At 36.9% G+C, this 16,319-nt stretch overlaps 1 protein-coding gene across 1 annotated transcript in view; it reads left to right on the forward strand.

Moving 5' to 3' along the window:
• LOC118266008 (nose resistant to fluoxetine protein 6-like) overlaps positions 1-16,319 on the forward strand; it is a 19,440-nt gene continuing 3,121 nt past the window's right edge. Inside the window, exons 1-7 of the mRNA XM_035579340.2 lie at positions 1-399; positions 11,220-11,359; positions 13,660-13,996; positions 14,088-14,202; positions 14,385-14,472; positions 15,157-15,323; positions 15,625-15,810. Coding sequence (XP_035435233.2) covers positions 330-399; positions 11,220-11,359; positions 13,660-13,996; positions 14,088-14,202; positions 14,385-14,472; positions 15,157-15,323; positions 15,625-15,810 — 1,103 coding nt within the window. The 5' untranslated portion in view covers positions 1-329. The remainder of the gene's footprint in view (positions 400-11,219; positions 11,360-13,659; positions 13,997-14,087; positions 14,203-14,384; positions 14,473-15,156; positions 15,324-15,624; positions 15,811-16,319) is intronic.

The raw sequence follows: 16,319 nt of genomic DNA on the forward strand, positions 1-16,319 counted from the left end.
GCACATTATATTGTACCACGCTCGTGGTAGCCACACGTCACTACTTTAAAAAAACTCTTCTTCGTTAAAATGTGTTAACGCAAAACTAATCAAAAAGTTTTTATTACTTCATCAACATTTGGCTGAATAGAACGTTACCTTTTCGGCAGTAATTAAAAAAATATTGTCAACATTTTCGCGGGAAATGGCGACATTGTTCTAAGTTTAATTTTTATGATGTGCACGTAACATTATAATTGAGAATGATTTTAGTTGAAATAAATTAGTTATTATATTAATTTAAGAATATTAAAAAATATATTAATATAACCTGAGGTGCTTTTGTCAAAATGTTTCCTCTATTCTTGGTGTTCTTTCTCTTCTTTGGAAAGTCTGCGGGAGTGATCTATAGTTTAAATGGTAAGTTGACATTTCTATTATAACAATATTTATAAGGTTTTAAAATTTAATTATTTGGCTAAATTCATCGTCCTTTGCTCACTGATGAAGGAAGTCCTGAATATGATGTACCCATGTTTGGCAAATAATTATTGAGATTCTACCGAGTGAGTTTGTTATTAATTAATTAATTAAAAAGAGCTTCGACTTCTATTCCATGTTAATATAAGATTTGTTCTTCAACTACCCATACTATAGGAGCATACATGACCATCCGTGACTAATGCGTAACATTAGATAGACTAGATAATGTTATCTAAGTGAAGTGAAGTTTAAACTAGACAGATTCTAGACTACTAAATAAAATTTGATTGTCCGTTTGTATTTTTGAAATAACCGCTTTTTATGCATTTAGCATATGAATACACCTTTCTGCCTGTCTGCCTGCCTGTCTATCTGTTTGTTCCGTCTAATATCTGAAATAGCTAAATAGATTTTAACGGGACTTTTATTGAATGATGTACTAAGCAATAACTTAGGCTTATTTTATTTTAGAAAAAAAATATAATTCAAAGAAGTCATTTTGTTACGCGGACGAAGTCGCGGGCAGCAGCTAATATTATTATAATAATGATAGTTAGCTTAGGAGACTATCACTAAGTCTGTAATTATGGAACTTGGTACTTATTTAGTAAAACAAAAAAATTATCTATATCTTCCAATCTCAAAGTAAAGTAAAATAAGAAAAAAAGAAAATAAACTTCATAAATGTGAAAGGCTGCCATATTTAATAAAAGGCGTCAAGCATTCCAATATTATTTAACTTGGCAGCCTTTCGAACATTTATGTTTTGGGTGGGATGTCCTTATTTCGGCCAGTCTAGACACGTATCCATCTGAGAAATATCTTGTAAAAGTTATTTATTTGTGGATAAAAATAATAATAAAACAAATGTCTCAAGACTATGGACCTGTTTCGCAATATTTAGAATCTAGATAGCAATCTATAGGTAGTAATGAACTATCTGTCACATACAAATTACTTCAAATCTTGGTACATAGCGGCAGCTTCATATCGATGTGAGAGTTAACCAGCCGCTAAAGGCTACTAATAAAATTAGAACATAAACTAAAAATTCTTCTGACATAAGTACCTACTATGAATGCATTTTTTTAAAAAGGAACTAGTATTATACATTAATCCTCAAACTGTCCACAAAACATAACCATTTAAAATATCTAAATACTAAAGTATAATGTAAGTAGCAGTAAAAATTCAGACAGAATTAGTTTACGTAATACGGATCAAAGAATTTCGCGATCCGCACCTTGGGGCGGCCATTTGTATTCAAGTGAAGTGCATCATAACCACCTGGATAATCCGTAGTTTCTATAATACCTTTTGCGCTAGATTTAATGACTCAGGAAGTTTTTCGCGAGGTAAATAACGCGTCCAACGCGTGACACTGAACCTTGGTTCAAGTTTAACTTATAAGTGGTGTGGAGGAAAATTAAGTGCATTATGAATAGGCATTGTGAGGTAACTGCGAACTTGTGTAACCTGAGCGAAGTCAGGGTTGTAAGTAGTTCTCGTGTTATGATCATTTTGTTGGCGTTTTGCCGAATAATTTCTGTTGTTTAGCTAAGGAACTATTACACCAATATGTAATGTTTTATTTTAGCATGTTTTATCAATATTTTAGATTTAAAATCTTCTTTTCAGAAATTCCTGTGTCGATTAATTACTACGTCATTGAATTATTTCCCCACTGTTGTAGTATTTTTACTTAGAAATGTTTTAGCTTGCGATTTAGAATTTTTGTTTAAACACATATGTAGTTAAAACATTTCATACTTTAATTAAGACGGCAGATCTGTGGCGTAATTCTGTATATTATTATATTACTAGCTCTGAGTCAAAATGATATCATTGTTTTATTGCTTTTGCCCTTCTTTTTTCTAGCGGCAGGCTTTATATGACAAGTATTGTCTAGAATGATACAAACCTTGTGGAGACGGCGGATGCGGCTCGGCAGAGGTACCCTTCGGCCCAGTTGGTGTTACTGGGGGACTTTAACGCCCATCACCAGGAGTGGCTGTTCCCATACCAGTGCACTGACCATGCTGGGAGGGAAATGCGTAAGCTTGCGCTAACGCTTGGCCTGACCCAGCTGGTCCAGGAGGCCACAAGGGTGCCCGATGTCGACTCGCACACTGCCAACTGCCTAGACCTTCTGCTGACAACTGATCCAGACAGCTACTCGGTGTCAGTTTCTTCACCCTTGGGTAGCTCTGACCACTGTCTGGTGAAATCCGTATCCACGTACTCCCCACCGGATCCTTGTCCCAGAGGATCTCGGCGGATGTGGCGGTACAAGTCAGCAGATTGGGATGGGATGCGATCCTTTTTTGCATCCTATCCTTGGCGGCCTGTCTGCTTCTCTACTGAAGACCCGTCAGCTTGTGCGGATGCCATAACAGGGGTGTTGCGTCAGGGCATGGAATACTACATTCCATTCTCGGACGCGACATCTTTCGGTGGGACTCGTCCATGGTTCGATGCCGACTGCAGACGTGCTGAAGCGCGAAAGCATGCGGCATACTTGGCATGGGCGGATGCCAGGCGTCGTAGGGCTGACGACACTCTTCAGAGGAAGAGAGCCTATAACCGGGCTGCCAAGTCATGCAAAAAGGCATTACGGATGGCCCGGTTCAACCACATTGGCCGAATAGGGAACAAACTGGCTTCTTACCCAGCGGGTAGTAAAGCATTCTGGTCCCTGGCCAAGGCGGTTGAATCGAACTTCTGCCGCCCTTCACTCCCACCTCTCCTGGGGCCTAACGGGACGCTGGCACACACCGCGGTAGAGAAGGCAAACCTGTTTGCTTCTCTATTTGCGGAATCTTCACGTCTTGATACTGGTGGCGCTATACCTCCTTCTCTAAATAACGTATGCGAGACGAAAATGTCGAAAATTCGCATCCGACAGAAGGAGGTGTATAAGACGTTGCGTAATCTCGACGTGAACAAGGCCAGTGGCCCCGACGGAATCCCGGCCGTGGTTTTAAAAACCTGTGCGCCTGAGTTGTCTCCAATCCTGACACGCCTGTTTCGACTTTCCTTGGAGACTGGTCAAGTGCCGGTTGCATGGAAGCTGGCCAACGTGCAGCCTGTGCCCAAAAAAGGTAGTCGTGCCGACCCTAACAATTACCGACCAATCTCAGTCACGTCCATACTCTGTAAGAGTATGGAACGTGTACTTAACAACAAGCTCCTGGCATACCTTGAAGGTAACGACCTCCTCAGCGATCAGCAGTATGGGTTTCGCCACAACCGATCCACTGGGGACCTTCTTGCGTATGCCACCCACATTTGGAGCGAGGCCATAGAGAAGCACGGGGAGGCAATAGCGGTCTCACTCGATATATCGAAGGCCTTTGACAGGGTTTGGCACGACAGCCTTATCGGCAAGCTTCCTGCATATGGACTTCCCGCTGATCTGTGCAGATGGATTGCAGACTTCCTGAGGGATCGGTCAATTCGAGTAGTCATCGATGGCTGCTCGTCTGACCAATTTGGTATCAACGCCGGAGTCCCTCAGGGGTCAGTACTTTCAGCAACGCTCTTTTTGCTGCACATCAACGACCTGCTTAAGCCCGGTATCTTTGGGTATGCAGATGACAGCACAGTTGTTGAAAGGTAAGGTAAGAGAATCCATGGTCGAACGGTTGAACTCGTCCTTGAAGGCGGTCTCCGATTGGGGTGACGCCAACTTGGTCAAGTTCAACGCTACCAAAACCCAGGCGTGTCTATTCTCTGCCAAACGGAGTCAATTTCCGCTGGCTCCTACTTTCCGAAATGTATCCGTTCCAATATCGGATCATCTAGAGCTTCTGGGCGTAACTCTATCGCCAACGCTAAACTTCGGCTCTTATATAGAGTCGAAGGCGCATCTGGCTGGTAGGAAGTTGGGTATCCTCTCGAAGGTGAGACGGTACTTCACACCGAAACAACTGTTGAGCCTGTACCAAGCGCAGGTTCGGTCATGTATGGAGTACTGTTCTCACCTTTGGGACGGCTCGGCTAAATGCCAGCTAGATGCGCTCGAACACATTGAAAGGCGTGCCAAGAAGCTCATCAACGATGATGCGCTTGTGGAGGCCCGGCTTCAAAGCCTTGAACACAGGCGCAAGGTCGCAAGCCTTTCCGTTTTTTACCGGATACATTTCGGAGAGTGTGCGGGGGAATTGCACAACTTGATTCCCCCTAGTCCTTTTCATCATCGAACCACAAGACAATCGGCGAGGCGTCACCGCTTCATGGTAGATATCCCACCCACTCGCACGAAGCGTTTCGCTTCAAGCTTCCTTGTGCGAACTGCTAGGGAGTGGAACTCCTTGCCGGAGTCTGTGTTCCCTGATGGGTATAACCTGGGTGTCTTCAAGGCCCGAGTGAATAGGTTGCTTATGGGCAGACGTGCTCCACCGTAGGCCGCATCATCACTTACCATCAGGTGAGATAGCGGTCAAACGTCGACCCATTAAATGTAAAAAAAAAAAACTAAATTATCTATGGGTTCATAAATAGAAATCTCAGTCCACTTCGTGATAGAGCTCTGTGGAGTATTTTGCTGGTTTTGACCGAGAGAAAATTAGACATGAAAATGTCTCAAAGGGCAGGCATACTATGTAAGTATGTATGCTGTCACTCAAATCTTAAAAGGCACCAGTCTCCAGCAAATTTGGTCTTTGACATTCACATTATAATAGGTATCATTTTTCTGATTGTAATATTATTATGTAGATTCTACTTAGAATGTTCTGTAATTATAATCCCATCAAAAACATCCTGTAAAAAACCCAAGTCTCGCAGCTCAGTCTTTCTACCGTCAAAAGTTGTGAGATCCATGTAATACCAAGTCGGTTAATCTATTTAGTGTCTACTTGAAGGACCTTCTGTCTTAAGTTATTACATAAGTTATTATCATGCCAATATTAAAAATATTTAACGTTTTAAACAAATAGATCGACTTGGACATCGCTTGATTTGATTATTAGTATGTATCACACTACACAGCACGACGGGCCAGCGACCAACAGGAACGAGAGTTTCAATCGCGTGAGGCGCGAGAGACTAAAGAATCTAATATAATATTGTAATATTCATTTTGTTTTCATGCGATGTCCAAGTCGATCTATTTGTTTAAAACGTTAAATATTTTTAATATTGGCATGATAATAACTTATGTAATAACTTAAGACAGAAGGTCCTTCAAGTAGACACTAAATAGATTAACCGACTTGGTATTACATGGATCTCACAACTTTTGACGGTAGAAAGACTGAGCTGCGAGACTTGGGTTTTTTACAGGATGTTTTTGATGGGATCTCACTTCTTTTTGTAGAGCCTTTCTTTTTGATACCATCTACTTCTAACGAATTTTGTTAAAGGTCTTATGATATTTTCTTATTTTTATATGTAGTCTTCCTCTTTTTCTTTTCCGGTACTACTTCTTGAGCTTCAGCCACAGTTTTTCTCAAAGCCCACTCCCTGTCTCTATGGGCTTTTCTCGGAGGCTTTGATGTCTCAATTACACGTATATTTTGCTTGTCAGTCATAGAGTAAAATAGAGGCCAGTCTGTCTGTAAGGAGGCTAGTCGCGCTAACAATTTATATATAACAGATTTAAATTATAATATATTGTTTTATTAGATTTTCGTACTTCAAGACATGTCCAATCATGTGTTTTTCATTACGTCGACCATTTTACAAGTAATAATGTTGTTCAGTTTCATGGGCTAAACACACCCTTACCCACCCTATACCCCTCCCTTGCCTCATATGGTAGGTACCTATCTACACCTATTAAATTTATAACCACCACCAACCACCAAGTGCATAAATAACTTTGTAATCCCATATATTTATATGGGATTACAAAGTTATTGATGCAGTTGGTGTATTTGGAAAACTGGACCGAAATTACAAAATATTTAAGTTTTCCCATGATTAAGACACTAAACTCTATATGTATTCCAAATATGAAGCTTCTAAGTCTGCTAGAAGTGCCTTGGACTTTTGATGATCGGTGAGTCAGTGAGTGACAAAATTTAGAAACTTTAACAAGTTGTCATTCTTAAACTACTGGTTCAAATTGACTGAAATTTTAAATATTCCGTGTTTATACAATGCCGGATTAGTTACTGAAGATTCAGGTTTCTTGCTTTATCCACAACCGAATTATAGGGGGTCGAAAAAGGCCCGAATTGCTTCGAGAAAAGGATGGTACGGCCGTGCCGCTTTTTTTTTGCTCGACTTGGCGGGGGCACTGCCGTGCCCCCAGATGTCAAACGAAAAGGTCAATATTTCAATATTTCTATTATTTACGTAAAAAGAAAAATGTGAAATAGAAAGTGGGGCCTTGATGTTACGAGTTTCATCTGATTCTCATTCTCTCATCTCCTTCACTCATGCCCGAATCTGTGACCTTAGATGAAATCTATAAGTAATTAGGTTAGTAAAGTTTCATTAAACTCTAATTGGCTTTTAGTAGTTTTGGTATTATATAGACGTTGACACACACTTGCACAGCACACATTTGTACAGTGACGTTGACGAATTAACTAGGATATAGGAATACACGAATATAGGAAATTGCCTAATGCACACTATTACTGCTTAACATAATCGGCAATCTCATTACCGAATGATAAATAATAATTGGATGTGGCAGTATTATTATTTTTTCTCCTCAAAGTCAGAGACATTGTATTTGGTCACGACAAGTTACTGAGAAAAAGGCATAACAATTTTTTTAAACGTATTACTCTAAACGTCTCCTTATCACTAGGCCTTCATATAAAAAGTCTCTTTATGTGTAATATTGTGTATAAAAAGACCAGTAGCCCTAATAAACATACTCGTATCGAATAAAAACTGGCTGACAGGTTACTGTGCCACTTTTTGAGAACAAACAAATCGATAACAAGAGCCCCATACATGTACTGAATCGTTTCCTCCCAGTAAGCACAGGTGTAGTTGTTCTATCATTATTCTACACCCACTTCTTTCCAAGTTTATTCGTGTGCAATTGCAGCTACCATGTTTTGCTCAACTATGGGCCTTTTCTACTTATAGTGTGGTATACAAGGACTTTGTCATAATCTCTCACCGTTCCGTTCCATTCCACCAGTCGTATTACATTACAGTATCACGACGGGGGCAAATTAAAACTAAGACCGCTGGACTATAGGTCTTAGGTTAGACTCTAAATAATGCATTGTTCGCATTGCGCTAGTACTTTAGTCGAGTAGCGAGTACTTAGTAGCTCTCTTTCACTTCTGGCACAAAATCGAAGAATAAAATGCTAGCGTATTGCAAACAAGGCATAAGGGCAGGTTGCTATAGTCTCCATGGTTGGCAGGAGGGTTGATGATCACATAGGTATACCAGAGGGCGCTACGTACAGTTTCTGTTAAATGTACCTACAAGAAAAGGCAATCAAAATGTTCTCAACTTTACCGCCATCATTTTATATGATGAAAAATAAAATATATCACTGACAAAATATGTAGTAACATAATGTACACAATTGAGTTTTATGTCCAAGCGCACATTACAACAGTTTAGCTTATGTTACAGGCCTTGTTCGCGTGTTTGTTGTTTTATTACATTTTTATTGAATAATAACCGCGTACACTGGTAGCACTCACATAAAACCATTACTATAAAGAAAATTAACTTTGTCTTTAATAAAGTTTTACTTGAGTCAATACTTGTTAATATAAAGGCATTAACAAAGAGTTCTTACTTTATAAGGTTCTGGGCACTTTTGTGTCTAAACTATACTACATGTAAAATTATACCCAGTATATGGCAATAGGCTCACCCTCTATTACATGGGACTTATAACACAAATAAATAGTGAAAAGTAGATGTACATTGTACAGTGGCTTTACGTGTCGTAATGTGCACCTCTAACTTAAGCAAACACGTAAATTACATATGTAAACAAACTCTTGTTAGTTTCATTTAAAATATAATCGATTTCAATAACTTTCAGTTAGCAGATATAGCTACGAGGTTACAAGAGAAAATTCTGAAATAAAATGTTTATTTGCAAACATTTTTGTACATCACAGGTGGTCAATTATTTTATCAGCTTCTCAGACAATTCGCTAATTAATAGTACGTAAAAATAATTGTGTACATTATAATACAAGTTAATAATAGTGGTATGTCAAAAACGTCAATTAGCAATATCTCTACCGGCATGTCAAGCACTCGTCAACTGTCAATAGTAATTCCAAATAAACTGACTCTGTGGCCATTTATAGTTCTTTGATCAGAAAGAGTGACTTAAAGATCAAAAAATTGTCCATTGTGGAACTGTACGAATGATGTTTTATTCATGTTAACTTTTAAATTGTTATTATTTAGCCACGAAATACCCTTAAAGGGCCCAGTTAAATATCAATAACCACGTGGACCGTGCCACTAGCGCGTGGCTTTAAATCGTCAAGAAAATGTCTACACTAAATTAGGAGGAGCAATCGTGTGGATAGAACGAAAAAATCGGAACGAAAAGATTACGGAAACATGTGTCGCATGTCGCATATATGCGACACAGGCAGTTAAAGGGTTGACATTCTCATCTATTTCTAATGGGTGTCCCAAAATTAACGCAAGATTTGAATTTGCCCCCATTTGTGCAGTGAAGTGTTGGCAACCCTGAAAAACAAGCAATTTGACAGCTAACAGTATAGGGTTATTAAAAATGGAGCGTTACACGATAGAACAACGTGTCTTCATTATTAAAGAATATTTTAAAGACATTTCCAGGTCGTGTACTCTCTCGTTTTGGTGATCAAAATTGGCCTCTTAGATCGTGTGATTTAACACCATTAGACTTCTTTTTATGGGGTTATTTGAAATCACAAGTATGTCAACAAGCCCACAACCACCCGTGCATTAAAGGAGGAGATTCAACGCTGCATCAACGAAATTCAGCCACATTTATGCAGAATGGTCATGGCAAATTTCAACAAAGCCGTGAGGCCATTTGTCCGATGTGTTATTCCATATATAACCCTATCCTATGTACTTTACGAGTCAATAAAAATATAACTATCAAAAGACTAAAAACGGCGTTTTCTATTTAATTCAAATCTTGCGTTAATTTTGGGACACCCTATATATTATTTAATCATTTTATTCACTGTAATAACTACTGCAATATCATTCGCAAACAGCGAATATAGTTAGTAACATTTGGTAGATCATTAATGCATAACAGAAATAATAATGTTCTTGTTATACTATCTTGTTATTGATTCTTAATAACGTCAGATTTGCATAAAACATATTATTCTTCGAATTTATTTTAGTTATTGTCGCATATTGCGTTCTATTTGAAAGGTAAACTATGTATCTACTTCAGTGCTACGTGAAACCCGTACATTACATATTTACTTATCAGAATATTGTGGTTAACAAAATCGAAAGTTTTGCTCATATCGAAAAACATAGCAAAGAAGTATAAAATAGATACTATATAACTTAAAACCTTTTAAAAAAATAATTAAGGTAGTTAGCAGGTAAAACCAAAACTATCGATATGACCTAGGTATCTAGTTTAATATTGAGATGTTTTGGTGATATATTTCCTTAGGCATCCATCCAGATCTGTTCTCCTCAGCCACCAAAGGTTAAGCATCTCCTTTTTTATAGTTACAATTTATTATTAACTAGCGACCCGCCCCAGCTTTGCATGGGTGCAATGGTGATATATTATACCTGTATTATACATAAAAACCTTCCTCATGAGTTACTCTATCTATTAAAAAAACCGCATCAAAATCCGTTGCGTAGTTTTAAAGATTTAAGCGTTCATAGGGACATACAACATGACAGAAAAAGCGACTTTGTTTTATACTATGTAGTGAAGTGATAGTACCGTATCAATACTTTGCCGGATCAATAAATATCAAAAGTATGTACTTTGTTAGTAGGTAGCCATTTTAAATAATAAAATAACTTGATTATGAATTAGCATAGGTGACGTAAATGAAACTACGTAGTTATTTTATTTCGATTAATTTATCTCGTGTGGTTTTAAATCAGATGCCACCAGATTTTCCGGTAAGTCAAAACTTAAAAAAATAAAAACTCTCAATTTACATAAAATGAGATCACGATCATTTATAATCATAATATTTAACATAAAAATAAATAAAAAATCGAAATTGATATTATTAGCGGTTCATCATGGCTAATAGTTCATTAAAAGTCAAAGTCAAACTAAATATAATGTAAACAGAAATCTTAAATGTTACATAATTTATTATGTCGTATAATGTCACATCCAGGGACTTAAAGGTTACACGTGATATTTCGTTTATTTTAATTAGGTAGGAAACCACCGAAGCTGTGGTGATATATTTCTACTCGAGATATTGGTATGCTACATTTGTATAATGTATCCATTAATTCACATAGTATAACCCTCGCATAGATGACTCCTACCTATATATTTCACAAGTACACTCTTGTTATCCTATAAAAAAGACAAAAAGGTCTGAAAAACAAAGATATATTACACTAACCCTTAGTAACTTACGATGAGATAAAAGATTCGATCTTTTTATAATAACTTATTACTGTAGTGAGAAATACTAACCTAAAAGTCACGGTTTACTCACAAAAATTAATGTAGAAAAGTTCTACTAGTTTCGAGTCACAGAGGGACTCTACATCATGAGCGGCGTGCGCAGACGTGGTGACGTCGCGCAGCCTATACTCAATCCTATCTTTCTAAATGTTTTTTTTTTGCTTTGCTTTAGCGAGCGAGTACTACAAAATGCCGGCCCTGTACGGGCTGGACAACTACGAGACGTGCGTGGTGGAGCCAGGGTGGAGCTACTGTATGGTGGATGTGGATTTACACAAGGGTAGCAATCCTGAGCTCATGAGGATGATACAGGTAACAAGGAACATAATAACATTTATTTTTGTGGTATAAGCCGGTAAAGGAGCAGACGGATCACCTGATGGTAAGCAATCGCCGCCGCCCTGAACACCAGAAACATCAGAGGCATTACAAGTGCGTTGCCGGCCTTTTGGGGGTTAGGATTTAAGAATTATTGGGGAATCGGGGATTAGGAAGAGGGATAATTGAGCCTCGGGTAACCTCGAAACACAACGTAAGCGTTTTTTCACGTCGGTTTTCTGTGAGGCCGTGGTATCACTCCAGTCAAGCCGGCCCATTCGTGACGAAGCATGGCTCTCCCACACTTAAAATTCAAGAACAATTCCAAAGTTTAGGATAAAATTATATTTGATTTCAACATTCTCTTCAGCCTTTCGACAGTAACACGGAGTTTAGAATTTGTGCCCATTACATGCTAATCCAATTATCACCAAAATTGTATAGTGAGTGCAAGAAACTGAAATAAAAAGTGTAAAAATAAAATAAAAAAGTATGTGTGTATGAACGTCAATATACCTTGAGACTTGTCAATCGATGCAAAAACTATCATTATGCAAGAATAAACAGATGTCTTGTGTCACTAATTATCATTTCAAGAAATGCGTTTGTGATACGATATTGACAGAAGTAGAATTTAATTATTCCTTTGTTTGTTCGCCCTACAATTATTCTAGTAAGCTATGTAATTGTATCAACAAACGTAAATACATACGATAATAAAAAAACGGTTCACTTCCGAACTTGTCTATTGTGAACATCTTCATTTTTTATTACAATTATTATTTAAAAGGTTATCATTGCTAGGATAAAAAGTAGCCTAAGTATGTATTATTCCAGACTATTATCTACATCCAGAAAGATATTTAAATTTTATCCAAATCCAAATTATAACTTACAAACAAACAAGCTACACTTTAGAAAGAGCACCTATCTTCACTGACAGACAGACTGACGGACAATTCAATTTAACGTTTCAAAAGTGATTAATTAAGGATTAATTGAAATACATACTTTGAGTTTGACTTTACTCGAATATCCTCAGAAAAGTATTACATTGATAATATTATGTCAAGATTTCAGGTTTTTCAGTGACATAGAACGTACCATTACATTAAGTAAAAAAAGATTAGAAGAATTTTCTTTATTATCTGCCGTAAGCTATAGGGCTAGCGATTAAAAGATTAACGTAATTATCAAGTCAGTAGCCTAAGTAAATATATTGCTACCGAGGTTTGCTGTTATAATAGTTTCTCGTTATACATAATTACATGTTTACGAGCTGTTTTCCTGATGATTAATGGGAAAACCGGTAGTGCTTTCTGCAAACGTTTATAGCAACTATTAAAACACGTGTAGGAATTAAGCCATACATATATTATGTGTATACTTAAATGACCTTAAAGGCTGGCATTTTAAGGTGTTTTTTTTACTAAATAGTATTTATGGCATTGATATCTAGTGATAGCAAGGTTTTTTTTATCGTCACGCCTTTTATTCTAGCCTTTTGCCATATACCGGGCACATTTCCGGATTCCGTGCTACTACTGAGAAATTTTCGAAAAACCGAAAAGAACCTAGTAATACTTCGCCCGACGCGGGAAACAAACCCCTTGCCCGGCAGTCACACTCGACCAATGAAGCAGTCTTGTGAAGTAATACGGTGGTGTATCTTGATATATTTATTTAATTCAAATGACATAGGACTACTGAAAAAAATGATTTAAATTGTTGTTAATATGTGCACTATGCACCTTGTTACATCACTTAGAAGAGAATTAAAAGATTCAACTTTATAGTTTTAGAAGAAAATTCTAAATACTAATGTCCTAAAGTATTGCTATTGTTATAGATATTCATAACTTACAGTTAAATAGACCAAGTAATATAACTATAACCGTAAACTATAACTTTATTACAACTGGTTAAGTACTTGTAATAAATATATTGATAGAGTATAATTAAAGTAACTGGTTTTGTCTTGTCATATTATACTACATTCTTACATTGACATAAACTATTAAATTGTTAATTAATCAACGATTCAAGAATGCGTTAATTCGAACTTCTTGACTACGGATACAAAATAGAATAGAATTTTAACATTAGGATTTTCTCCTGTGTCGTGGGTGCGTTTACATACATACAAGTTCACATGCACATGACACCCAGACCCGAAACAACATTTTGTGGATCACACAAAGAGTTGCTCCGTGCGGGAATCCAACCCGCTACACGTTGTGTCATCTAGAAACATCTTATTAAATCTACAATTATTCTATTTTTAATTGTTTCAGGAATATTCAGATCACAGAATGAAACACTTCAACCACACACAAATACACCGAGGCGTATGTGTCACACACACTTGTAGAGAATTTATAAGAGATTCTCACGCAAATGAAACATCGGACCTAAGTGAGGTCCTTGAGGCATGCCTCAATAAATCCTTATATTCACAGTATGGGCTTGAAGGTAGACTAGCTAATGTACACTATTGTAAGAAGGATGGAGATAAAGTGATCATAGATAATGGTGATATTGCCATGGCTGTGGTTTATGTAGTTTTAATTGTGCTCAACGCTGTCGGAAGCCTGTACGATGTCTGCGCGTATGACAAGGAAGATAAAACAGGTCCGTATTTGACTTTATAAATACATTACTAATGGTTCACTAATAATGGTTAAGTCTTCAACCATAATTAATGATGTGTCTTTTATTTCAGGGAATCCATATATTTTGGCGTTTTCAATACGCAGAAATTGGCGCAAACTGACAGCACCAAGCAATTCTGCGAGAGACCCTCGATTAGAAAGACTGAAAATATTTCATGGCCTAAGGTAAATCTGGATGTAATACAAATGTTTACTAGTAGGACTAACACACATGCATTAGACTGACTTTTATTTCCCAAAATCATCTAAATGTATCGTCTCATTTTCGCTAGTTATATTTTACATTTCGTGTAATAAGAGTTAACATATTGTATTAATATTCAACAATTGTTTTCTTTTTCTTTCAGGGCCATGACAATGTTTTGTGTGCTCTTCTCGCACACGACTCTTGTTATGTCGTTTTCATATGTAGATAATCCACTCTACATTGAGACGGTAAGCTTTTTACATAAAATACATAACCATAAACCACTAAATAAAGAAAAAAAACTACATGCCTATTAGATCAACGTGACAAGCAGTTAATTTTTGTTCAAAATAAAAAGAACTCTAATCTTAATTTAAATAAGGTAAAAAATAAAAAATCATATAGATAATTGAGGAAAATAAGTTATTATAGTGTACATACGTAAATGTAGGTTCTTCACCTGCAATTATGTGCATACATACATACAATTATAACATAACCTTGCCCCCTACAAACTTTGCACCCCATCCCATTGTTTTTATTTAACACGGTTGTTACGACAGTAATTAGATCATTTTCTGTAATTATGTCAACACGAATAATTCGCTCAAGTAATTGTCTATTCTGTTCATTCTTGGATTTGAGTTGCTGCGTAACATAAATGAGGTTCTTGGACATTATAACCCTTAGTTCAGAAGGGGACCTCCTGTGGTTGATATGATGATTGTGATAATGATGATAAAGGAACAACCCTACAGACTGACAGACTATTATTTATTTCTTTTTTTGTTGACGGTTCAAAAGTACCTAAGTATTTATGGTTTAATAGGAATAAATGATTTGACTTTGACTTTGACCTGTATGGATTCCACAAATGCTTTTTCTGGGTCTGATAGTATTGAAACTTATGTCTTAAAGTGTATTTGTTTCAGGCATACGACGATCCTCTAAAACAGATCCTCTTCAACGGCAGCTTGGTGACTCACACCTTCTTCGTGATGTCCAGCTTCCTGCTTGCCTACAACTTCCAGCTGTACGCAGAAAAACACAAACCCAGCTGGATACAACTGCCGAAAGGGATCCTTTTGAGATGGCTACGGTGAGCTAATTTGATTATCACGAGCATTTTTTTCATACTGTTTCATATTGTATTAGATTTATTTCCAACAAGTTTTACAGCTTCCTGATTCCAGTGTTCATAATTGTTTTTAAACACCAAAAAAGTGTTTCTTTACTTTATACTTGAATCTTCATTCTCTACTAAGCAGTAGTAACTACTATTTCAACGTCTTAAATAGCTGGCGCAGGAGTGATAATTATCATTTATACATATAATAATACGAAGAACATATTTTTAGGTTTCTATATTTGTTCTATCAATTTTTTTCCCTTATTTCCAGCCTAACTCCTACGTACGCTCTGATAATGTTCTCTATATCGACGTGGATGCGCCATGGCTACCAGGGTCCGCTGTGGGGCCTGGTGGTGTCCAGCGAGGCGGACGCGTGTCGCCAGTACTGGTGGGCACAACTGCTCTATATCAATAACTACGTGTACGACGATGCCTTCTGCATGCCCCAGACATGGTAAGATTCATGAAACACTTTTATTATTCTTCTAGATACGTTAGCTGCGGTTTTTTTCTTTCATTTTTCTCTGTAAGATATTACCACATCATCAATGCCCCTCTGTTTTATTGTACGCACGAAATAATTAAAATTTATTCAAACAATTTTCAATTAATACATTTAACAGGTTTTTGATAAAAAAAAATAATGAGACTGGTTTTTGTAGACTTTGATTTTCAAAGCGAAAATTAGTTTTTTTTATAATGATTTATTTTATGATGATGATATAACGCATCAAGGCAAATAAATCCAGCGTATCCTTTTCAAAAAAAAAAATCTAATCTCGTAAACATTCAGGTTCTTTAATTCAATTCAATTAATTTCATGTTCATTAATTCAATTTGATATTTTTAATCTCCTATGACACAGCTCGTTATAAGGAAACTTAGCTCAGAAGTCACAGTTCCAATATAAACTTGTTCAATGATCATAATATCAGCCACGAGAAGTCCACTGATGAACATAGG

Source organism: Spodoptera frugiperda, chromosome 7 (genome assembly GCF_023101765.2).
Source record: "Spodoptera frugiperda isolate SF20-4 chromosome 7, AGI-APGP_CSIRO_Sfru_2.0, whole genome shotgun sequence".
NCBI lineage: Eukaryota > Metazoa > Arthropoda > Insecta > Lepidoptera > Noctuidae > Spodoptera > Spodoptera frugiperda.